Below are 25,784 nucleotides of genomic sequence, written 5' to 3' on the forward strand. Positions count from 1 at the left end.
GACCAGCTTCTGGACCTCTCACCTAGAGGGTTTGTAAGGTAAGTACAGGAGCCTCTTCTCCCACCTTTCATTCATGTACCTCTCCATGCCTGCTATACTTCAGGTCCATGTCGTATTACGGTTACACAGAAGGGTGCAGTTGGAGCCTCTAGAGATGAGAGGAGGCTCATCCTTCACCCTGAGGTCCCACAGGTGCTTCTTGGGGCTGGCCCAGAGTCACCCTGCTTTAGCACTGCTGCTTTTCACAGCTCTGGAAGGACTCAATCCTGCCAGGAGGTAGGAAGATAGTTTACAGTAGGTAGGAACCAAATGCAAAGTCCAGGTGTAACAGGTAAAATGACAGCAGAAAACCATAACTACAAACAGTAGCAACTGGGACAGCAGTTTTCTATGGGAGAGGTGCCAGGGTGCCTGTCAGGGTAGTCCCAGGCACAGAGCTCTGTGGAGCACAGGTGAAACTTGTCCTGACTAGCAGGGAGCTGCTGAGAAAAACAAGTAGGAAGGAGATTCCCTGTTCAGAGCTGGATGACATCCTTGCTGTGGATGGGTCTAGGCTGGCCCTGAGTCTGGAAGGATGAAGATGACTCCTTATGCTGTCCCACCCTGTTTGTGCAGGTGGACACCCAAACTGAACAAAATACTAAGGGTGACATCAAGCTGCTGGCATCTCTGTTTGACAGTCACAGTCCCCTTGATGTCTGATGGCAAGTACCAGGGTGGCTGTGGGGCTTTCAGACCTGCCTTTCTATCCCCTTTCAGAGAGTGAGAAGACAGCTGAGCCAGACAGGCCCATCATGGCTTGCTTTGATGCTGCTCCAGCTGGTGCACTTCACACAGCCTGCTTTTGTTTGGTCATGTTCCCAGGATCTCAACCTCCACGAGAAAGCCATGGAGAGGCCTGAGGGGAGTGCAGTCATTCCTTCCTGCCCACCCTTCTCCCTGGTATGCCTGATGAATCACATCTTCTGACACAGAACAAAACAAATCCCATGTCAAGGGCAAGGTTTGTAGCTGTCTCCATTTGCAGCTTCCACAAGCCCTACACCAGTGTGAAACGGGTCCAATTCCAAGTCCCTGATGCCTGAGATCTGGGGTAATGTGGGGTGGTGATAAACCAGATTAATTCTCAGATGTTCCTGGGGCATCCTTCATGCCTGGCTGGCCACGTTTCAGGAGCCCTGGCACAGCCCTTTGACCACTTGCTGCCCAGCTAATAGCACCTCAATCCTTCTGGGGATGGGGACCTGCCAGTGCCCTGGACAGCCTGTTCCAGGGCTTGGCAACCCTTTTGGAGAAGAAATTGTTCCTCATGGCCAGCCTCAACCACCTCTGGTGTAATGTGGGGTCACTTCCTCTTGCCCTATCTCTTGTTACCAGGAGACATGGCAGAGAACAGGATAAAGCATTTGTTAGAACAAACTGAGTGACCAAACCCTCCCATGTGGTGGTAGGTAAGGGAAGAAGTGCAGTTACCAGGTTTGTGCTTTCTATTTCAGCCCATTTTATGCAATAGCTGCAGAATAAGCTTCAGCAGTGACCTGATTTAGAAGACAAACAGTTTAGAAGTCAGTTTCAGTAAATATAGTTGCTGTCACCTGCTCAAGTACAGCTACACTAAGAATTTCAGCTGAGGCAGCCCTGGGTGCTGAGAGGACTCAGGGGAAGGAGCAGAGCAGTGTGTGCAGTTCCTATTCTGCTCAGCAGCTTACCAAACAGAAGCAAAGGGCTGACCTGGCATGAACTGCTTGCTGAGACAGCGCCAAAAGATTCATCTCTCTTCATTATTGATGGCCTCCTTTGAAGGGAAATGTTTGCCTACAACCATTCTGTGATTCCATGCTCTGTGCCTGTGTTAAAAGAAGCTGTCTTTTGAACAGGTTATGTATTTAGGACAACACAAAGCAACAACTCCAGATATCTGGCTTATGTACCAAGGTTCCTTACAGAAAAGAGGTAGCTGCCTTCAGAGAGCCTCCAGACTGCAGAGTCAAATACTGCAGTGAGTAGAAAGGTGAAAGTTAACAAAGGCAGCACCTTCAAGAACCTTACCCAAATTGCTGCCCAGCTGGATTTCATGCTTGGAAGGGCTCTACCTGCAGTCACCTTTTTTCTTCTGTAAAGAGGGTTTGAAGGCTTTCATCACTGCTGTGGGGCCAGTCTATGGCATCAGACCTGTGACAGCAAAGTACAAAGGAATTGTCCTCTGGCAGTTTGCTGGTTTGTTACAATAAATAAGATGCACTAAGAGGCTCATTCAGAACTTGTGCTGAGCACCACCCAGAGCTAACACTCCTGCTTGTTGCTGCTTAAACACGTGCTAGGGTGGAAAAGAGGCAACAACAGACAAACTGGAAAAGAAACAAGACTGTCTATTCCATTACCAAGCACACAAGTTCCTGCTTTGGTTCCTTACAGAAGATGTAAATGAAGCCATGGTACATCAATGGGCCTTGAGACATAACAGAAACAGGATTGATGCACACTGTAAATGAGAGCAGACACTGGAAGACAAGGTCATATGTGCATATATGTGCAAGGAAGCATTTAAAACTTACTGGTAAGGAAATGCATTAGTACAAATCTGCTTCTACAAGTAAGTACAATCCAGAAAATGAGCATTTTTTTTTTCCTGGCTGCAGAAGTGCTGCTTTGGACATAAACTGACTGAAATGTTTTTGGTGTAGGTGTTTTTACAGCCTTCACCAGCACTAGCAATAGTGTGCTTAGAAAAAGTGTCAGTCCCTGAGCCAGCAGGTAAGAACCTAGAAGGTATTTATATCTCTATACATATCTCAAAATAAAACTGCAACAATCAGTTACTTTTCCAGCCATAAACTCACAGGAGTAACACAACTGCAGCCATCAACCTTCAGAAAAAGCAAAGTTTCAGAGGCAAAACCTTCTTTCCATGTGCCACTTGGATTGCTGCCAGGCAGGCAGTACCAGCACAGCTAGGAAGGTCCACCCTGTGCCCTTGAGTTTTCCAGTTGCACCCAGAACAGGTCATGTTTCCAACAGGGTTTGCAGGCGTCCACAGTGCACAGAACACAAGGCACAGCAGTTCTGAGTGCCAGCCTCTTAGCAGTTGGGTTGTTTGTGTGTGTATGGACAGGAAATGTTAGGTGTGGTCCAGAGGCAAAGAGACAGGACACGGGAGTGCCTGTGAACAGCACTGCACAAGAGGCAGTGTGCTGCTTCTGCTTGTCTCGTTGCTTTAGCTGGAGGGGAACACAGCAGAATCCAAGGCACAGCTGTTTGCACACTGCAAAGGAAGAGTACTCCTGTGCTATGGGGCACAGTGCCCTGGTGCCAAGCAAGCGAAGCAGAGGACATGGTGCCCGTGCCAGAACACAGCCTGACACTTCTCACCACACTGGAAAGGCCAAATGGCCACAAACCCAAAAGGCACAGGAAATGGGAAGCCCTGTGAAGTGCCACCAGTTGATAATACTTTGTTTGAGTAGCTTATGCTACTTTTCTGAGAAATTCTTCGTTTCTACAGAAATTGAAATGTACTATTCCAGGAAACAGGTGTCCTGGAGCCAAACCCAGCCTTGCCTTAGATGCCAAACAGTTCAAACACTAACACATAGAAAAGGTTTAGGTACACAAATGTGTTGGTTGTTGGAAACCTGAGTTTTGCTCAGTCTGTCCAGCTTCTTCAGATGATTTTTTTTTCCTCCCTGTGTCAAATTATAGCTGGCTCCAGTGCAAATGGCATCTTGAATGAATGCTTCGGTCTCTGAAAGACAAAACAAAGCCACTGAGCTGTTAGTAATACAGGAATTAGAGCAAATGACAGAACTGCCTTAGAGAAAGAAGAAAGTTCTCTTTGGAAAAGTGTGTACAACAGAAAAGGTGATGCCAGGAAATGAGGACCCTTTGCTTTTTTCAGGGCTTTGAGGACACTGTGGCTTCAGCCTGGACAAGACCTATTCTTCAAGCTGCACTCAGGGCTTTTAGCCAGGAAACGCTGAAGTGTGAGAAGCATGATGGCAGGATCACACAGCTGCTGAGTCTGTACAGATGTCAACTTGCCTTACACATCCTTCAGTCTGGTTCTACCTGAGGCTAGGTAAACCAGCTACTGTGCCTCCCTTACTGAGGCACTCCAAGGTTATTAAGCCACTTCCAGCAGCAGGTGTCAATGGTGTGTATGTAAGCACACAGGCTGTGCAGTTACATGTGATACACCACACAAGCTGTAGGGGCTCCACTAGGCAGAACCGTGCTTCCTGCTCTCCTGATGATCTCAGAGAAGTTGCATATGAACTGGTTTCTCATTTAAGACCCAGCTTTCTAACTAAGGCTCTCACTATCCCAGCCATAACTAGGCCATAAAACCCTCTGGGTAGACAGTTTATGGAGAGCAGAGTAGAGGAGAACCTCCAACACAAACACTGACAAAAGCCTGTTCTTGCCAGATGGTGCCATTTAAGCTGTAAGACACTGCACAGATGTTTCCACAGGATCTGGCCACATCTGTGTGTGAAGGAAGGGGAAAGTAAATAAAGTCCATGGGTAGCTAAGGGACATTTGCAGGGGGATGCACTTGATGTGTTTGAAGAGCTAACGCACAGTAAAGCCCAGAGGGCAGCTCGGCATGGGAGTGCTGTCCAGAGCTGAAGCGGGTTGTAACACACACAACACAGCCTGGGAAGTCTGCAGCAGCTGCAAGCTTCTGCAGAGCACTTCAGGATTGAGTTCTGCTGCAGAGAATCACTTTTTACCAAACACTGCAGACACAACATCTCCTAAGAGGCAGCAAAAGAACACAATGGGAGCAGCGCTGGCAGTGGTCCTGGGCAGAATCTGTCAGGCACCTGACCGCAGAAGGTGGTACTAACAGAAACAGCAGCTGAACTGTGGGTGAGCTCACCCACCCAGTACCCAAGTAAGCAACTAACTGGTTTGGGATTGGATTGCCAACAGCTGGGACTCTGTAATGCCACCTTGCCTGTGGCTTCAATTTCTTGATGCCTATTTCAGACTCTCGTCTCTGCCTCTGCTCCTGGCTATGGTGTACATTTCCTTTTCCTGTGAAGGCAGCTCAAATCCCACTGTTCTCTCAGGCAGTGATGGTCTTGTCAGTGCAATTTCGCATGAATAGGCACTGCTGAGACAGACTTCCTACCTGTAACTCTGGTAATACCTCAGGTCATCTCTGTGGTCTTTGTTGCTAAATATTGATTAGTTTATTTGTAGAGGCACTGGCCAGAAAATGCAGTAAAACCTGTTCCCCTGTCTGGATTTCACAGGTTTTGGTTAAAGCAGATGATTCTGCCCACTCTCTGAAATAAACCCACTTCATTCTTCATCTTCCCAGTAATTTGTTGTGCTGATTTCCCCCCACGCTGTTTAAGAACAGTGATAAATTTTGGTCTGGCTCACATTCCTCTTAGAGATTGCTGCTGAGCCATTCATCTTCAGACCAGGAGTTTAAAAGCTCCTCATGGAGCAGGAGTTTCATCTAGAGGTGAGCTCAAACTGGTAATGTTTCATGTATGGGCTGTCTGTGCAGCAGCCAGCACACAGTGGCTTGTCAGACAAGTGAGGTCATTTCCTCTTCAGCAGGTTTCCATAAAGTGGTTTGAGATTTGGAAGATGAAGAGCCAGAGCAATGTTGGCACAATCAGGCTTAGCAGTACTGTTTTAAAGGCAGATGTGAGGCTACAGTGCTTGGGCTGCCAGCTCACAGCTCCTGACAGATTGTCCATCCTAGCTATGATGCTAGGAAGGTACCCATTTTGATTCCCACAATTCCTACATTTCACAGAATCACAGAATGTCAGAGGCTGGAGGGACCTCAAAAGCTCATCCAGTCCAACCTCCCTGCCAGAGCAGGGTCACCTAGAATCATAGAACAATTTGAGTTGGAAGGGACCTCCAAAGGTCATCTAGTCCAACTCCCCTGCAGTCAGCAAGGACATCCTGCACTAATTCAGTTTGCCCAGAGCCCTGATGAGCCTGACCTTGACTATCTCCAACAATGGGGCCTCAACTATCTCCTTGGGCAACCTGTTCCAGTGCTCCACTACCTCCACAGTAAAGATCTTTCTCCTAACATCCAACCTAAATCTCTTCTCCAGTTTAAAACCACTGCCCTTCATCCTGCCACTCCAGGCCTTTGTAAACAGTCCCTCTTCAGCCTTCTTGTTGGCCACCTTTAGGTACTGGAAGGTTACTATTAGGTCTCTGTGGAGTCTTCTCTTCTCCAAGCTGAAATCAGAGCATGTTTCTGGCTTCCTGGTAGATGTCTCTGCATCACTTGCAAACTGTTGTTCGTGATGAAATGTTACAAAATCTTACTGCTGACTTCTATTCAGTAATGATTTGTATATAATTTTGTTACATACTTCAGCTTGATCTCCAAAAACACCAAGCAAAAGTATTTCTCTTTATCCAGTCTGTAAAAAAAATAAGCTAAGCTGACACATGTGAGAAAGGCAAAGGAACAGAAATACAAGGAAAACAGGAGTGCCCAGATTGACAGATCGCTCACTGTGCAATTTAACATTCAACATGGCTGCAAACAGCCCATTCCATCTGTTCCCATCTCCATCCTTTTCCTCTCCATTTCCCTCCCTTCTCCACCATATCCTCCTCTTTCTCTCCTGCACAATGCATTTTCCCCTTTTTTTCCCCCAAACTCATAACACCTGGGTTCTGTTGGAGTCTCCTCCCACCCCAGGTGTCACCACTTTACCCTCCCTACCACTCCCCTTTTCAATCTGGGTTCTGTCGGAGTCTCCTCCCACCCCAGGTGTCACCACTTAGCCCTCCCTGCCCACTCCCCTTTTCAATCTGGGTCTTGTTGGAGTCTCCTCCCACCCCAGGTGTCACCACTTAGTCCCCCCTAACCACTCCCCTTTATAAGTGGCCCCAGGAAAGGCAAGCCCCAAGCTTGCCCAATTGGGCAGAAGGATCCTCCTCGGATCGTCACCGGTGAGTGCTCTGTGGTGCGGCACTGGGTGAATGGTGGAGGGGATTCAAAGGCCGGGGGGCCTGGTGGGCCCCCCGGCTAGGTAGGGCTAGGCCTGACAATTGCTCTGACATTGCTCTGATATTGCTCTGACATCGCTCACAGGTGCTGGGTAGGCTTCCTTAAGCTGAGTTTCTCCTTGTTGAGTTGCTTCTTTCAGCTCACTGAGAATGACCTGGAGTACTTGGCTGAACCTATACCAGCTCACGCAGAAACACATCCAAGCAAGTCTTGAATATCTGCAGAGGAGACTCCACAGCCCCCCAGGGCAGCCTCTTCCAGTGTTCTGTCACCCTCACAGTCAAAAAATTCATTGTGTTTACTGAAACTTCCTATGCCTCAGCTTCCAGCCACTGCCCCTTGTCCTGCCATCAGGCATCGCCAAGAGTCTGGCTCCATCCTCCTGGCACTCATTTATCCTTCTGTGTAAGTAAATGACCAGCTCTAGAATGTAGGTAGAACAAACAGTACTCCAGGTGACCTCAGGTACCAAGTGCAGTGGCAGTGCTCACCTCTGCAGGCTGAGTCTCCCTCAGAGCAAAACCCTGCAGCCTGTGAGGACAGCAAAGCTACACTTTGTGAGCAGGAACTGAAGGGCTCTGCTGATGTCTGGTGTTATAGGATGGACTTAACAGCCACGTGGAGAAACTGCTCAGAACAAACTGCAAATCATCCTTCAAAAAAGAAGAGGCCTTGGGAGGGAGCAAATCAGGGCTATTCCCCTTCCTGGCTGAGGCAGCAATGAGGAAAAGGAGTGGCTAAGACACTGAGCTGATCTTGGGCCCCTGTGAGGGGCCTGGCAGGAAGAGAGGCACTGCCATCAATTTTTGAACTCCACATACACAAGCACACTGCAGCAACTTAGCAGCTTCTGCTTTTGCAGTGGCCTGAGGTGCCCTCATCTGCAAAGGCTGAGCCCTGGTGCGCACTACTTGCGTGTATCCTATGCCCTGCTACCTGACGGTGCAGACAGACCACTCACCTTGTCCTTACTGACTCGAGGTTGACTCAGCAACTGGCTTCTGCACTCCAAAGGCAGTGATAAAAATGTTCACAACTACGATAATGAACACTAGTCCAGTTGTCAGGTTGTTGAGGAAATCCAGCTTTCCATGCTTTGCAGGGTTGTTGAGGTCATATTTTACTTCAAAGAGAAAGGGAGGGGAAAAAAATGTAATTAGATGTATACTTCAAAATCCAGAATGGAAGTCTTTTCTACTCCTGTAGTTTAAGAATCCCTCTCATGCCAAGCTATTTGCATGGATCCTACTTAAAAGGGTAGTAAGATTCTGCAGTGTCAGTAGAAGTGCTAAGGAGAAGCTCTGTAAGCACAGGGTGCCTACTGGCTTACAGTAATTAGCATCTAATCTCTGTGGATGCACACAGGAAGGCTACAGCAACAGAAGCAGCAATCTTCTGAGCCCTTGAGCTTTTGAAATTTACTTTGTTGTGACTCTAAGCATTTAAAAACATTTCAGTCTTGAGCAAATGAAGCCTGCAGCTCTGACAGGATGGAATGAAGTTAGGTTTCCTACCAGTTAAAACGCTGCAGGATCTTTACAGATGCCAAATCTCTGTGACCAGCACTGGATTTGTGTTTTACTGGGGCCCTTCCTCAGCTGTGCTCCTTGCCTCTGCACTGGCTCTGGTTTTACAAAGCAAGGGCAATGTATGGGTTCAGCAGAGGACGTTTTCAAAGCAGTTCCTTCTAGAGACAGCATCAGCTGTGTAAACATTTCCTTTTGTTTCTCACAGTTGTTCTTTGGTTGAACTGCTAATGGGAGTGAGGGAGGAACACACAAGGGAGATAGCATTAATTTAGCTCAGGCTTCGATGCCAGGCCTTGTGAAAACATATAATTGACTTAGAGTGGGCTGATAACAGACTTCATGATGGAGTCAAGTGCTTGTACAGGGCAGTGACAAGTCTAAGGGCACTTACCTGGCATCATGTAGAAGCCCAAAGTTTTCCTGTCTCTCTTTGTGTGCAGTAAGGGCTCTGCAGCTCAGCCCCTCTGCTAGATTTCTTTGCTGCTGGTGAAATGAGTGCTGATCAGTTCTGGACTGAGCTTACAGAATGGCTTTTGTCTATTAAGACTCCTAGTGCATGGATCACTGGAGCTGGTGTGTGCATGTCAGGACATGTGCTAAAGTTCATACCTGACATGTTTATATAGCAACATAAACCAAGCTCTGAGCTCCTTCAGCTAGGCACAGACACAGATGTGCAGCTTACAACTCTACTGCATAAGATATGTTGCTGTTTGCTTCTAGCACAATGACCCTGTCAGTGCTGCAGATCTGAACCACAGCACCAAGACCCACTTGCTTGTTGAAGCAGTTAGGTAGAAGTGGTGGAAAACACACTCGTGATGCTGAAGGAACAAGAGCCAGGTTCACTGGTTGTCCCTAATTAGGAAGTCTAATGCTGGTTTGGTTTCAAGGAATTCTGGGCACCTGTTCAAGTCCTGTTTGCTAAAGCAGTACAGTCAAGCACCACAGGACAGTCAAACACTGGAGAGCAGCGTGGAGGAACTAGCTGAAAACCTGCTGTACACCTGCATAGGCATGAAACAATTTCAGCTCAGCACTACGTAAAGCTGACATTGAGTTTATCCTTGTCTGTAAACCACCTGAAGCTACAAGGCTGCCTGCAGCCTTGCAGTACACAGAGATCATCTGAGGTACTACCAGAGTTACAGGTAGAAAGTCTGTCTCAGCAGTGCCTGTTCATGCAGCCCTTAGCAGGACTCCAGTACTGTCACATGCACGAAGTGGAACTGGTGGTAACCACCAAGGCTGCCTGGTCAGCTTGGTGGCTTTCTCTGATGTTGAAGCAGCATCAGTGGATAGGGGAAGAGCAACTGATGGCACCTACATGGGCTTGTGTAAAGTGTTTGACACTGTCCCATATTACATCCTGGGCACCAAACAGGAAGAGCATGGACTTGAGGGGTGGCCACTGCCTCCAGGGAGACCTGAAGAGGTTCCAGGAGAGCTGGAGAGGGACTTTTGACAAGGGCTGGGAGTGACAGGATGAGGGGCAATGGTTTTGAACTGCAAGAGCTAGATTGAGACTGGAGATGAGGAAGAAATTCTTTCTAATGAGAGTGGTGAGACACTGGAACAGGTTGCCCAGGGAGGTTATGGATGTCTCCTCCCTGGAGGTGTTCAAGGCCAGGCTGAATGGGGCCTTGAACAAGCTGGGCTAGTGGGAGTTGTCCCTATACATGGCAAGGGGCTGGAACTGGATGATCCTTAAAAGGTCCCTTCCAACTCAATCCCTTCTATAAATCTATGAATAATTAATCCTGAAGTGTGGAAGAAAAGCATTTCAGATGGTTGGCTTAAAAAAGGCTATAATGGCCTCATGTGCTTTGCGAGTTAAAAGGCAAAGTGACACTTCCAGATCTGCCCTTTTGCCCAAAGAGGGGTCAGAGAGGACAGGAATTGCTTGTCAGTGTAAGCAGTGCTCTAAATTTTGAAGCAGAATTGCAGTAATTCTGTCTCTATGATTACAGTACTTAAGATGAGGGTGTCTCTGCAAAGGTTCTTGAGCCCAGCTCTTAAGTGTTTGATGACAGTGGGATTAGATTACTGACTCCATGCCACATAAACCATTTCAAGACACTCTTTGCTTTTCTTCCAGAAAGTTGAGATCACCAAACCACTTTCAAGGATGAGTTTGCTGAACATTTTTAAAAGTGGCTTTGTGTAACAGTCTTTTGAAGGAGGAAAAGTCTTTCAACCCTTAAAGAGAGAACTTCTCTCCCTTAAGAGAACTGTCAGAGGTGGTAGCTTCTGAGATAAGACTAAGGAAACTGGATGGCTGCAAAAAGTTTTGTTTGGACTTGTGAGAGCTTGTAAGAGGCAGAATTTTGTGGCTGGATAGAGAGACAAACTGTTTCTGCAGGCCCAAAGGCAGACTGTGAAAAGTGAGTCCTTGGTGTGGTCCCTGTTTCTTTGTACCTTCATGTCCTGACTCTTATCTCCAGTGCTTTTGACTTCAGCAGGACAGCACTCCTGCAGCAGCACACCCTCCATACCCCACCTACAGCCACTGCTGATGGCAGAGCCAGGCTGAACTCCATCATGAACCTCATTATTTACTATTCAGCCCACACCTGAAGCTGAGGCTGCTGTGGGTACTCTCAATGTGGCAAAGATAAAACTTACAGGGACAGAAGCCACTTGAGCAGTGTCTGACAAAAGCAAACACAAAAAGCAACATCTCAGCATACACTGAGAAACCATTGCCCACCAAAAACCAGGCAACTTGCTTACAGGGTCAAAGCCCTGGAACTGAAACAGCCTGCAGGGAGATGCCTTTGATCAAGAAACAGAGGATTATTTTCTTGACTCTTTTAGCACATCTCCCAGTATCATCAGGTTGCTTTTTCCAGCCCCCTTCTGGAACCTCTTTTGAGCCAGAACCTGGATTTTGCTCCCATAGCAACTCTATCAAATGCAGACAGCTGCATTCTGCCTCTTTCACAAGAAAGGAAAAAGCTGCAGCAGCTGCATATCAATATTGCAAGCCTTATGTGTCTTGGTTTCCTGGGAACTTCCTCCTTGAAGAGAAAGTTGCTTTGTACAGTTGTGCTAAGAAACTGAACCTTTTCAGACAGACAGCTGCCAAACGTAGCACCTCTAACTGCGTGGACTCTGCCATCACCTTCAAGGCTCTTCATTTACAGGAGACTCAACAGTCTGGGTTGGAAGAGACCTCTAAAGCTCATCCAGTCCAACTGAGTAACAGCACTCGCCAGAAATGCTGTTATGAAACTGGGCAGGCTGTGTGATTCCTTGTGGCCTATTAATGTTTCTTTTACTCTATTTCATCATTTTCCTTCCTCCTCAGGCTTTCTGAAAAGAAAAACACACTCATTTGTCTGGTGTGTGAATAAGGAAGTTGATCAAACCTGAAAAATCCACATAAAGCTGCCCTTACTCCTCTAGTTACAGTATTTCTGTGCTCTCAAGAGAAAATGTCACTTTGAAGGGAATGACTTTCCAATGCCATTCACAGATTGCATTGGGTTAGAGGGGACCCTCAAAAGCGTAGTCCAACCCCACTGCAGTCAGCAGAGACACCTCCAACTACAGCAGGCTGCCCAAGGACATGTCGAGCCTGATCCTCAATGCTTCTAGGGACAGGGCCTCGCAACCACATCCCTGGGCAACCTGTTCCAGTATTTCACCACCCCTGTTATGAAGAACTTCCTCCTGATGTCCAGCCTAAAATCTCTCCTGTTCCAGTCTCAAACCATTGCCCCTTTAATAGGTGTACAAAGCAAATGGGGAGTCTATATACCAACTTCCAGGTTGCATCTGCTAAGAAAAGTACATGTCCATGGCTCACGCTGTTGCTACATACCAAGGAAGATCAGGAGCACTCCCACCAGGATTTGCAGTGTGAGGGACAGGCTGATAAGAACAATAAGTGGGACGTAGAAGGAAAAGGAAGGTCCTTGCTCCATCACAGCTTTCAGCTGGGATGCATTTGCCATCAGCAGGGCAATGTCCAACATGCTCTCCGCAGCGCTCTTCTTGTTTGCATAGTGGTTGATGTTCATGGGGCCACCACTCTGAAACCACCGTGATCTTCTCTGCTGAAATGGGGAGAGAGAAACAAGGTTATCCACAGCTCCTCTAGTTGACATGGTGTGAGAGAGATCACCCAGCCCACCTACTGATTTCTGTAACCTTACTGACAGAGGAACAGCCGTACTGAGCTGACCAGCACCTGCTCTCCATGGGAAGCTTCCCCCCATCTCCAGAGTTCTTCCTACGAGTCAGTGAATCACCCTGGTTTTCAGATCTTTCTCTCCCCAGTTTTCTATTTCTTTGGCTTTTTGCCTTTTTGTCCTGCTGGTTGACATTTATTGGATCTCAGATATTTTTGTTTTGGCTGCTGATGCATCTTTTGCAGCCCACTGCCCTGGGGGATTTCTTCCTCTGCAGAGAAAGAAAGGCAAGGAAGAGAAGACCTGGCCTCAGGCTGCTCAGCCCCCAAGCCCAGACCCTGCTGTGCTCCAGGCCCTGGTGCTGGAGCCACCTACCCCCACTGGAGAGCCAGCCCCCAGCCCTACACTTGCCTGAGGAGAGCACCAGTAGGTAGCAAACCCCATCCACATCACCTCCTCTGCCCAGGAGAGAGGGGTTCAGCTCCTGGGAGCAACATTTTGTGAGGCCGTGGGTTAAAGGGCAGCTGTGTGGGGATACCAGCCCCCATGTATGGGGGCAGCTCAATGATCTTAAAGATCTTTTCCAACCAAAATGATTCTGTGGCCTGCAGTGCACATGTTTCATTGCTACCACTGTCCTGCATCTGACAGCAGAGCAGTACCAGTGCCTGCACTGCTCTTGGCATGAGGGACCAGCCTGAGCGTTTCTAACCTGGGGAAAGGAGAGAGGGAGAAAGCTGCACTGAGGAAAGCAGGGCCAGGAAGCCTGCTGTGAAACAGCTGAGCCAACAACAGGCTGTGGTACCCACTTTCCTGCTAAAGGCATACTGAAAAATACAATTATTTATTGCATTCACCCTCTGTCATCACACAGCTGCACTGCTCCTCCATTACTCATGACTCTTATTTAGAAGATTTATGTTTCAGCTTTGCCTGACCTCCTTCCCTGCTGCCTCTTACTCAGCCAGGCCACTGCCAGCTCCATCCACACACTGAACTGGGCTTCTGCTTCCCTGCTGTGTATCTGGGGCTGCCAAGCACTGCCCAATTACAAGGGAAACATTTTTGCAGCAGCAGCAGCTGGGGTTTTGGTTGAAATTCTGCTGCAAACAGGAAAGTGAAAACCAGCTGCAGGGCAAACCCAGAGCTAAACATTTCACCCAGAGGGATGAATAGAAGGAGGGAGCCACCTTGAAATGTGACAGCTCCTCTCCCAGGCATCTGTTTCTTCATGCACCAGACAAAGCTTAGGGCGACTGGGTTAGGCTGAGGTGCCCAACTCCCTCTGAGGGTTAGGAACCTCACAGAATGGTCTGGGTTGGAAGTGACCTCCAAAGCTCATCCAGTCCAACCCCCTCTGCCATCAGCAGGGACATCCTCAACTAGATCAGGCTGCCCAGAGCCCTGTCGAGTATCACCTAGAATACCTCCAGGGATAGGGCCTCCCTGGGCAACCTGTTGCAATGTTCCACTACCCTCATGGTGCAGAATGTTCCTCACATCCAATCTAAATCTGCTCTGCTCTATTTTGAAGCCATTACCTCTCATCCTGTCACTGCAGGCCTTTGCAAACAGTCTCTCTACAGCCTTCTTGTAGCCCCCTCAGGCACTGACAGGCTGCTGTTAGGTCTCCTCAGAGTCTCCTCTCAGCCTGTCCTCGTAGCAGAGGCGCTCAGCCCCCTCGCTCTTGTTCTCACTGCTCCTGCTTGCAGACTTCATTTTCAAAACTAACACACAAATATATTCATACTAAGCTCATTCTAGATGACTTCTTGAAACCTGCTTCTCAGAGACTGTTTTAGTGCCAGAAAATACTGTGAGCAAAGTCTCCCTTGGAAGGGAATTTCAAATACAGAAACAGCTCTAATTCCTCTCTGCAGCAGCATTACTATCAAATTTCCAACTCCAAAGCCAGGTTTGCCACCTTCTGGGCTTAAGTGTCCTTTTAAATAGAACAGATATTGATGCATCTGGCAAACACATCACCAATTTTTTTCAGGGCACTCAGACACCAAACTTGACCTATTTTCACCAGGCACTTTGTAACAAAGCACAGCCTAGATATGCTCCTGAGATACCAACGTCATGGGGCAGCAGCAAAGAGATGCCAGCCATGTAATCACAGCTTCATGCAGACTGAGCACCCAGGAGGCAAATGGTCCTGAGACAGATACTGACTTCTGTCAGGAAGACCTCCTTTGTTTTTGTCCACATCCCAAAATCTACAATTACAGTTTGTCTGGGGAACCTGCCCAACATTTGTCACCTATCTCTTGCCAAGCAGAGCCTGCTCTCCTCACACCCCTGCCCCATGAAACAACTGTGGTTGTGATGCTTCAGCAAATCCACAGTAATTCCAACATACTTCTGCCTGGATCCTGGGCTGCATCAAGAGAAGTGTGGCCAGCAGGGTGAGGGAAGTGATCCTCCCCCTCTGCTATGCACTGGCGAGACCCCACCTGGGGAACTGCATCCAGTTCTGGAGCCTCTATTACCAGAGTGATATGGAGGTGCTGGAAGGTGTCCAGAGAAGGGCCACGAGGATGATCAGAGTTGAAGCACCTCTCCTATGAGGAGAGACTGAGGGAGATGGAGCTGTTCAATCTAGAGAGGAGAAGGCTCTAAGGTGATTTTATTGTGACCTTACAGTATCTTAAGGAGGCCTACAAGAAAGCTGCCCATGGCAGGGGGTTGGAACTAGACGATTCTTGTGGTCCCTTCCAACCCTGACTGATTCTATGCCATCCAGCACAGGCACTAAGAGCACAGGTGTGGGGCTTTGTTTCCTCACAGAAAGAGGCATGGAACAGATACTGACAGGAGTAAGAATATTCAGACTTCCTCATTGTACAGCAGAAAGCCAAGCACAGACATTTAGCTCTTGGCTATCAAACACTAGCAGTGGAAGCTGGGGGAGTATCTGTCTAATAGAGGAGTTAAAATTCTGGGAACTCATTTACCCCAAACCCTTCTCGGTAGATTGCAGCAGTAATGTGACCTATTTTGTGACAAGTTCCTACTAGAGGAAGTTTTTTCCTGTGTCAAGTAGCTCCTTAACTCCTTCCTGCCAAAAATACTGACTTGGAAGTATCTACAGGGTCTAGGAGGATGCACTGTGGGACACAGGCAAAAACTACACAGGAAGCTGACTCAGGTCTGAATCCTGATGGAAAGAGACTGCAGCAAAAACATGAGAACCAGTTTCTTTGTTTTCATTTGATGTAGGAATCTGATAATGTGGTTTTTTTAAAACTCTACAAAAGAGTAACTATTCTTGGCTACATCTTCCTTTCAGTTGCATCACAGAATGTTAGGGCTTGGAAGGGATCTTGAAAGATCATCCAGTCCAACCCCTCTGCCAGAGCAGGACCACCTACAGTAGGTGACTACACGAGGTAAAGCAGCTTCTACAGAAACAACAGACCATGACCTTTATGTTTTCCCTGGGAAATGTGCTGCTGCACTTTCAGGGCCTTCCTGCTGGCTCATTTCTGTTTGGTCAAGGTGCAGGTGGAAATAGCAGGCTACAGTGGTTGAGCTGTGGTGGAAGCAAAACCGTGAAGTCACTTCTTGAACTCGAATAAACAGAGAAGACTTTTCAATTAAGGTGCTGTTAAAACAACCAAAGGGAAAACCTCTTATTGCTGGAACAACAACTCAGCTATTTACTGTCATTAGATGCTAAAAACCCAGAATTTTATGCTTTGAGAGGCTTTCAGCTACCACTGCTGAAAGCAGAACAGTTTGGAATCAGAACTGGGCACATGGAGAACTGAAACATCAGTTCTGCTGAACAGAGCTTTTTCTCAGCCTTCTGCCAGGAAAAAGAACATGTAACCATGAAAGCCCCAGAAACAATCACTTCCCATCTCCTGATTGGGAAATACAGCCTCTCAACTTAGACTGGGAAACCATCAAACAAGAAACCCCAGCAAATGAGCCTTGCCCTCTGTAAGAAAGTTGAAGGCAACTGCCAAAGCCTTGCCACAAGCACAGCTGGTGGAATGCCAGCAGTTTTTAAACCAGACTGTGTGTTAGACAGCAATATATAGACAGGCAATGAAAGGAGAGCTCTGGCCTTAACCTCAGGATAATGACAGTCGTAAACGACAAAAATGATGTAGGAACCTCTGCTATGTGGCTTTACCTCTGCTATGTGGCTTTACCTCTGCTATGTGGCTTTACCTCTGCTATGTGGCTTTACCTCTGCTATGTGGCTTTACATCTGCTGTGTGGCTTTACGGCTTCAGAGGGAAGCCAAGCGCGCAGCAAAGGTGTAGCCTGCGGCATCACTGTGCTGCTATCACCTGCAGGGCTGTGGAGAGCCAGTGAAACTGCTGCCCCTTGCCCAGGAGGAGGGAAATAAGGCTCTGCCTGCAGGTGCCACTTGGCAAGAGGAGACTCTGCACTCCACGTGATCTGCTTCGGCCTCTACGGAATCAGAACATCTCGTCAGATGCATCCAATATTCAAAACACCTGGCACAGGCAAGCTAATCCCTTCAGGCCATATCACTAAGCAAGTCTGAGGGGAAAGAGTGTGAGTGTAAGAGCTGGGTGCAGCTGGAACTGCTGCTCTTCCTGCCCCTGCCTTCAGGGACTGCCGGATCAGTCTCTGGGCCTCTGTGCTAGCTGATGCACAGTTATGAACAGCAGAGGGGGAAAGCCTCCCCTCTTGCTCCACCTGTAACCGGAAGGATCCCCTGTAGAAGAGTTTATCTTCAGCCCCACGATGCAGTCCTGCTCCATGCCCTGGCTGAGCAGGAGGGGCTGTTTGCTTGCCCTGAGCACTGCAGCTCACAAGGACAAAGCTAAGAAGCTACACTGGCACTTCTTTGCTTCTCTAAGCCCAAAGCTTCGCACTCTGAATGGTCTTGGATACACAGAGTCCTGCTGACAACTGTGCACAGACTTTGCTGCTGCTTTGCCTGGGCTGTCACTCCAGCAGCAAGCCCACGAGAACTGAGTCTCTCTCAAGTACACAAAGGATTTCCTCAGTACATCATAGAATCAACCAGGTTGGAAGAGACCTCCAAGATCATCCAGTCCAACCTATCACCCAGCCCTAACCAATCAACTAGACCATGGCACTAATAGAAGCAGCACTGAGGTACATGTCCTTAGCTGCTGACTTTCATGAAGCACATCTCAGATCCACCTGGTGATTGACACAGAAGGAAACAGCACTGGGAATGGAAACATCTGAGCACAACTAATAAATCCTCTTCTCTAAAGACAGTCACTTGTTCTAATAAGGATTTCTGCTGCTGCTACAGCACTACATCACTACTCACGACAACACTTACGTGGCTGTTTGTTCAACAGAGTATTTATCAAACACTAACGACTTCTGAAGCAGTCAACTGTTGGGAGGCCTGACTGAAAAAAAGGGAAAGCCCAAGAGTATTTTTTTTTTGCCTCATCCAGCTTTGACCTCCTCAAGTTTCCCTAAATCAAAGCAGTCAGTCTGTCCAAAGAAGACAGGTGAGGCTTCCAACATGCCAAGTCATCTCCAACCCACAGAGAAGACCACCACCAGTGAAAATTATGTCTGTTTTGCATGTGGATTTAGAATTTGGTTGTTAGCTGTTCTCACTCTGCCTTATGACTACATGAGGAAATAAATCATTTGGAGTTTGAATGCAAGTTTCCAGGTTTTATTTCTCCTCTTTTGGTATGTTCAGCTTCCCACATGTCTTCCACTGTGTATATATATTCCCCTAAAGGGTTGTTTTAAGCCAGAAACAAAAGCTTCACAAAAACTGTGAAAGAAAAATATTGCCAGAAGCAGCAGGACACTGAAATTTGCAAGGTAAGAGTCAGATCTGTCATGAGGACTGAATGTACTCTTTGTGTAAGGGAGTTAACAGATGCTTGAGTAGCGTGAGACTGGTTGCTGGTTTTCCTTTAAACCCCACTCGAAAAACAGTGTTTCATAGTTAGCAAAGTGAACTCCCACTTTGCCACACAAACACTTAGAATCATAGAATCAGTCAGGGTTGGAAGGGACCACAAGGATCATCTAGTTCCAAACCCCCTGCCGTGGGCAGGGACACCCTACCCTACAGCGGGCTGCCCACAGCCTCATCCAGCCTGGCCTTAAACACCTCCAGGGATGGGGCCTCAACTACCTCCCTGGGCAACCCATTCCAGGCTCTCACCACTCTCATGCTCAACAACTTCCTCCTCACCTCCAGTCTGAACCTACCCACCTCCAGCTTTGCCCCATTCTCCTAGTCCTGTCCCTCCCTGATAGCCTAAAAAGTCCCTCCCTAGCTTTTTGGTAGGCCCCCTTCAGATACTGGAAGACCACAAGAAGGTCACCTGAGAGCCTTCTCCTCTCCAGGCTGAACAGCCACAACTCTTTCTGTCTGTCCTTATCATAGGAGAGCAGCTCCAGCCCCCTGATCGTCCTCGTGGCCCTTCTCTGGACACACTCCAGCATCTTCACATCCCTCCTGCAATAGATGCTCCAGAACTGGATGCAGTACTCCAGGTGGGGGCTGACCAGTGCGGAGCAGAGGGGGAGAATCATCTCCCTCGACCTGCTGGCCACATTTCTGATTCAGCCCACTTAGAACCAGAAAGTGCAAAGTATGAGCCAGAAGCACAGCTTGTCTCACTTTAACTCTGATTGCAATCTGCCATCACAGGCCCCTTGTATCAGCTGGGACTGCAGGACCTAGAGGTCAACACAACAGGCTTGTCAGGCCCAGAGTGTCACACCTGGGTTCTAAGAGCACACAAATACTGACTTCAGTACTGGCACAGTATTAGCACTGAATGGTGTTCTAAGTGGCAGAATGCCTTTGCTAAGCAGAGGACACACATTTTTGTACGGGAGAGTTAGGAAAAGAATGCTGACCTTTGTATCACAGATCCATAGAATGCTTCGGGTTGGAAGTGACCTTAAAGATCATTTAGCACCTCCTCCCTGCCATGGCCAGCGACTACTAGACCTGGTTGCTCAAAATTGCATCCAACCTGATCTTGAACACTTTGAGGCTTGAAGCTTCCACAACTTCCCTAGGCAACGTGTTCCAGTGCCTCACTGCTCATCTCATGTGGACAAATTTCTTCCTCATGCCTCATCTAAATCCAGGTTCTTCCAAGTTTGAAGCCATTACCCCTTGGCAGAGAAATACAGAAGAGACCTCCAAGCTCATCCAGTCCAACCCTCGATTCAGCACTGCAGGGTCAACCCTAAACCATGTCCACAGGCTGCTTAAACACCCTCAGGGATGGTGCCTCCAGCAATGCTCTGGGTGGCCTGTCCCAATGTTTGAGAACCTTTCAGGTGGTGAAATATTACCTATTATCCAGCCTGAACCTCCCCTGGAGCAGCTTGAAACCATTTCTCCTGCTCCTGTCTCCTGCCACCAAGGAGCAGAGGCTGCCCCCTCCTCCCTCCAACCTCCCTTCAGGGAGCTGTAGAGAACAATGAGCTTTCCCCTCAGCTTACTCTTCTCCAGCCTGGGTACCTCCAGCTCCCTCAGCCCCTGCTTGCAGCCCAGCTGCTCCAGTCCTGTCAATACATGTCTTTGTGAAAGGTAAAAACTATTTCAAACAAGTTGTGCTTCCGATTAGTAACATCTTCCTCAAGCCGTCAGAAGGTCCTTTGCCTATGAGTACACTTCCCCTCAGGACTCTCCAACAGTCTTCACAATCTCTGGCCTAGGGTTTTCTTTCTATTTTAGGTTAGTGACTACTGCAACTGTATGGCAGCCTTCAGACATTCTGAACAGCCAAACCAGCCTGATTCAAAACGAGATCAGACAGGCTCAGTGATCAATATGCCCTCTGGGTTTGTAACGTCATGGAGCAAGCTTCCTTTGTAATGTCATGAATTCATGAAATTCTGATGTTTAGGGACAGTCCTAATTTTAAACTAATGGAATCTTGCTGCACAAGATGAGGCTGTGTCAACAAAAGGCTGAGTCACAGTGACCTTAGGGTGGACTGTGCTTTACTGTGTTTTGCAATTGTCTTTCTAATCAAAACTGTTCAAAAGATGCTAAAAAGCCTTTTTGTTTTAGAAAAGGTTTGCCTAAGGTTTTGAAGTATTAAGAACATTAATTAGGAAAACCCCTGCCTGGCAAACTTTTCCAGATGTTATAGTGGTAATTTCACCTTCAGGAAAAACTCCAGTTAGAGCAAGAAAGAGAAGGATTGGGCACAAAAGAACAGGACTAAAGCAGAACATAGCTTATTTTTTTTTTCCTCCAAGCTCAACCCTACAGTTACAGAATTGTGGAATGAGTAACTATAAAATGATTAAATAATCCTCACAGGTGTGGAGTTTCTGCCCACATCTCCACCAGATATGGAAAACACAATGTGCCACTTGTGATCACTCCCAAATCGGATTTCATCTCTACCTCACAGATCTTGCTGATCTGTGGGAACAGGGAAAATAATCTACATGGAAAAGAAATATTCTTCCAACAGAAATATTTTAAGCTCTATCAGATATGAAATGGATGGTTAGATCCATTGCACATCTCCTCAGAAGATGTTCTTCTCCCCCCAGTAAAACATTAGATCAGCACTGACTCAGGAGAAAACCCCTACACTTGGACTGAGTAATCAGTTACATTCCCTGCAGGAATTTCATTGGTGGGGAAGGAAGGAAGGTGGAATCTGTCCATCCAAGTACAACCTATGCCTGTCTGGGGTATAAGACTTCTGCAATCACATCTTCTGACAGTATGGCTACAGGCAATTAAAAACCAAACAATAACGAGAGGAAAAACTCAGCCTGTGCTTGTATTTCATAATCATATAATCATAGATCAACCAGGTTGGAAGAGACCTCCAAGATCATCCAGTCCAACCTAGCACCCAGCCCTGTCCAATCAACCAGACCATGGCACTATGTGTCCCATATAGTCTTTTCATGAACACCTCCAGGGATGGCAACTCCACTACCTCCCTGGGCAGCCCATTCCAATGGCAAATCACTCTGTAAAGAACTTCCTCCTAACATCCAGCCTAGACCTCCCCTGGCACAACTTGAGACTGTGTCCCCTTGTTCTGTTGCTGATCAGCACTGATTTTCTAGCATCCTTAAAAGCTTAAGAGGATCCACTCTCCACACAGGCAGAAAATGGCAGGTATGACTACCTCAAGAAAAAGAAAAAAAAGAAGTGGTTTGCATGCTGATTCCTGAAAACTACAATGTTAGCACAGCCACACTAGCTGAGGGCAGAGAATGGATTTTCTAAAGCTATGCTGCTTCTGAGACCAAGTCAGAACATTTTTACTCATTAACTGACATAAAAACAATCAGCACATCTGATGACCTTGGGAAACGAAGCAGTAACTTCAATTTGTTCACACAGCTATTTAAATAGCAGCTTTCTCCTGTCCTCTGCCTTACATGACTACTGCTCATTCCAATGATTTGGTCTTCTGCTATTCTTTCTCCCAGCTGGACTGTAAGGCTGCCTGATCTGCACTGGTAAAGCATTGTTTGATTATTCTAGCTCCTGAGAAAATGATAAACAAAACCTTACCGGTATTTGGAGTAGACCAAATACTCCAAATTGTTTGATGCAAGCAGTGCTTTAGAACATGTCAGTTCATTCTATATGCAGTAAAATAATTCCAAGTGCCAACAGATCTAAAGTTTGCTACTTGCAGTATGACGTCAAGAAACTGCCACGTCCCAAAATTCCTTATGTATCAACACACCATCCTGAATGCATTTTTAATGATACCACGAGGCCTTGGGCAGCCAAGTCTAGCTGAGACGTGTCCCTGCCCAGGGCAAGGGGGCTGGAGGAGATGATCTCTAAGGTTCCTTCCAACCTAAGCCATTCTTAGGATTCTATGACTGTAACAGAAGTAAACTATTCCAGAGCTCTTCTTTTCTACTCTCTCAGTTTAGTTCACCTTTTCCATAGTTCTTTAACTCTTCCAACTACCATTTCCTGTTATCTTGGAAACATCAAACTAGACTTTAGAACATGTGAAACTCTTTCCATATGGACCATGAAGAAGGAAAGCAAATAGAAGGCTATGAAAAAAAAACAGTTACTACTGGTATTTGTATGAACAGATCCTTTGCAGCAGCAGCCAGACACTGCTGCCAATGTAATTATCCACATTAGTCAGTGAGGTGTGCCCAGTATTAAAACCAAGGAATTTCTTGCTCCTAAAGGCTTGACAGCTGCTGAAAAAAATTATCCAAATTCATTAAGGAATTAAAACAAACCACATTGACCATTCATTCGTAACTGCAGTGTGCTTAACTGCTCTTCTTTCTCAGTTAGTGTGCTTTGAATTCTTTGTAGGTGAGACAACTGTATCTGCATTTCACATTGGCTCTTCTCTAAGGTAGCAGCCTACTGCTGAAGATGTGCAAGAGAATCTATTTTGAGCAGAGGGTGGATGCTAGGATGGGCAGTAAGCAAACCAGGGTGGTCCCAGCTGTGCTGCCTGCCAGTATTCCTAAAAGCTGACACTTAAGCACTTTTTACTCCAACACTGATGAATTAGGCACCTGGTGACCTCTCCAGGTTGAGCTGGGGCATTCTTTTGAACGTTTGTGTTGTGGTCAGATTTTTTGAGGTATCTCCCATTCACACAGGGGTGTTTAAGAGTTATGTCCCCATTTGTTTTACCTCACACACACTTATTTTTGATTGGGTATTTTTGTTGGAAGTTGGGTTGGTTTTTTTTTTCTGTGAGAGAATTAAAACAAGTGCCTGTAAAGCTCTGTCAAGTTCTACTGTACACACAGAATGCAACATAATAATGCAGCTTCCTGCTGATTCTTTATTTGGCACTCACACAGAATCTGCAGTTCCTATGGGAAAGGTCTAATTGTGACCGAAGATGAAGCAAAAGAGGAAAGCTGCAGGAAAAACTCTTGGGGCAGCCCAAGTTAAAAGTAAAATAAAGCCTCATGACTAGCACCTGTGATGCAATCACAGCTGATGTCAATAAAAACCCCAGAAGATTGCTGGGAAATCAGTGGCTTTAAAGGAAACCCCTTCAGGCCACCAGCCTGACCTGCATATCCCAGCCTAGATTCTCTTTAGGTGCTTTCCAGGATTGATTAAAACCAGGCATTCCTTTTTTTCCCCTTGGTATGCTATTCAGGGCTATGAGGGTTTGCCAGGACAGATCTGCTGCACAGCCAGCCCAGGCTGCCTGTAACCAGAAAGTCTGAGCCGTGACGCAGGGGGTGGTTTAGTACAACTGCTTCTATGTGGCAGAGCCTTAGCTCGGAGTTAAGAGCAGCTTTGGGGGGGTTAGTCTTTTCCAAAACAACTTTGTACCAGTCTGGCTTTTCAGATAAGTGGCATGCTTGGAGAACGTTCTTTAGGTGTAACCAGAATAGTGGATTAAATGCCTTTCAGTGAAGACTTCTGGCCACCTTTTGACTACGTGAAGTAGTAAGAACTTGGATATTTCTTCTCTTGTTCTTATTTGGATTACTGTATGGAAAACCAAAACAAACCCAAACATACAGGCTCGGCTCTTTAAGTAACTCATCCTAGGGTTGTGTTCATTTATCTCCTGAGTAACTTTCCCAAGCTCTTCCAAGTCATCTGGGTGAAAAAAGTCTCCCAGGTTCAGTGGTGTCAGTGCTAGGTGGCCATCATCTGATGGTCCTTGGGCTGATTTAGGTAGGAACCAAGGGGCCAAGGGCCGAGGAGGATTTTCCTTTCCCTTTGGCGCCTGTCTGTCTTGGAAGTGAAACACACCGGGCTGCATGCAGCGGCTCCTCTAGAGAGCCGGTGTACCCAGGGGAGCCAGCATTGCCCCACCCGGGGTCCTGAGAGATACGGGCTGGGATAGCAGACGTGTGAAAAGGGAATAAATGCGAGGTACCGATCACCGGGCAGGGGCGGCTGTCGGCACATCGGCGCTGCCCGGAACGGGCGGGCCCCCCGGGGCCACCTGCCGCTACCACCACCTCGGCTTGAGCAGGGGTGGGCGATGGGGTCGAGGCCAGCGCCGAGATGACAAACGGGCTCGGGGCCACCCCGGCCCCCCGCGCCCGCCCGCCGTTGCGAGAGCCGCAGCCTTCCCGGCCCGCTCCCCGCCGCCTCTTCCCGCCCCGCTCCCGCCCGCCATGTCCCGGCGCCGCGCAGCCGCCCCGCCGCCGCCCTCCGCGTCCCGCAGCCGGCCCTACCCGCTCCACGACCACCGGCTCGTCGCCCTCCGCCCGCCCGTTGAGCTCATGAGTCTCGCTGCCGGAGTCCATCGCGGCGCAGGGGAGGCCGGCGTGGCCTCGGGCCCAGCCCCGGCTGCCCGCGGGGAATCCTTTCTCGCCGCCCGGGGCCCGGCTCTGCGGATCAGGGGCAGGGACGGCCGCCGGGCACCAAGGAGAAAGTTCACAGCTCGGCGGCCGCTGCCTGAGCTGGCGCGGGCTCGCCGGGCCCGTCCCTCCCTCTGCTCGCACACACCACCCCCGGGGCCGCCTTTCCCGCCCGCCCCCGAGAGGTCCCAGGCTGGCAGCGCAGCACGCCGGGGCAGGAAGGGTTGCGCGCAGCGAGAGGCGCGGGCCGGCGGCGCTGCAGGGGAGCTCCCGCAGCTGCTGCCGAGAGCTGGCAGGGCGTGCCGGGGGCACCTGGGCGGCTGCCGCGCACCGCCCCCGTGGCTTTGAGACCCGATTCCCAGCGCCGGCCGGGGGCATAGCGCGGGCTGCTCTAGGAAACTGGGGCTGTATGCAAGTGTTTCACTCTAGAAAGTGCTATTCCGGTAACAGTGAAGTTGAAGGTTTGGGGCCATGATCCAAGTACAGGTGTACCAGGTTGGATGAGGGTCAGCTGGTCGTCCAAGATAGTAAAGAAGGGAGCACTGAGGTGCAATGAGGTGGCACTTCAACACTCTGGTCCACTGCAGGAGGTAATTGTCCTTATTGTCCCTGGAGAGCAGGGGAGGCAGGAGCTGCGTACATTAAGGGAGTGCCTTACCACTCTGCTGCACACCTTTCACAATGGCTGTGTGGCTCAGGGAGAGGGGTCGCAGCCTGTACCAACGAAGAGAGTCTTACCACCAGCTAACAGTCATTAAATCTGCTTGAAGTGTAGCTGCCACAGTGTCTGAACCCTGAGAGGAGCTGGTCAGAGAGGTGGTTGAGGCCCCGTCCCTGTAGATGGGG

The 25,784-nt window shown here is 48.2% G+C and overlaps 1 protein-coding gene across 1 annotated transcript; it reads right to left on the minus strand.

Moving 5' to 3' along the window:
* Nucleotides 1-2,351: 2,351 nt before the first annotated feature.
* Nucleotides 2,352-25,294, minus strand: NINJ1 (ninjurin 1). Its single transcript, XM_064156277.1, has 4 exons — nucleotides 24,813-25,294; nucleotides 12,359-12,593; nucleotides 7,965-8,126; nucleotides 2,352-3,742 (listed from the first exon to the last, which is right to left on the minus strand). The coding sequence occupies exons 1-3, from the start codon at nucleotides 24,882-24,884 to the stop codon at nucleotides 7,972-7,974; spliced, it is 462 nt and encodes a 153-aa protein (XP_064012347.1). The 5' UTR covers nucleotides 24,885-25,294; the 3' UTR covers nucleotides 2,352-3,742; nucleotides 7,965-7,971.
* Nucleotides 25,295-25,784: the final 490 nt, after the last annotated feature.

The sequence above is a fragment of the Pogoniulus pusillus genome, chromosome 16 (assembly GCF_015220805.1).
Source record: "Pogoniulus pusillus isolate bPogPus1 chromosome 16, bPogPus1.pri, whole genome shotgun sequence".
Taxonomy (NCBI): Eukaryota; Metazoa; Chordata; class Aves; order Piciformes; family Lybiidae; genus Pogoniulus; species Pogoniulus pusillus.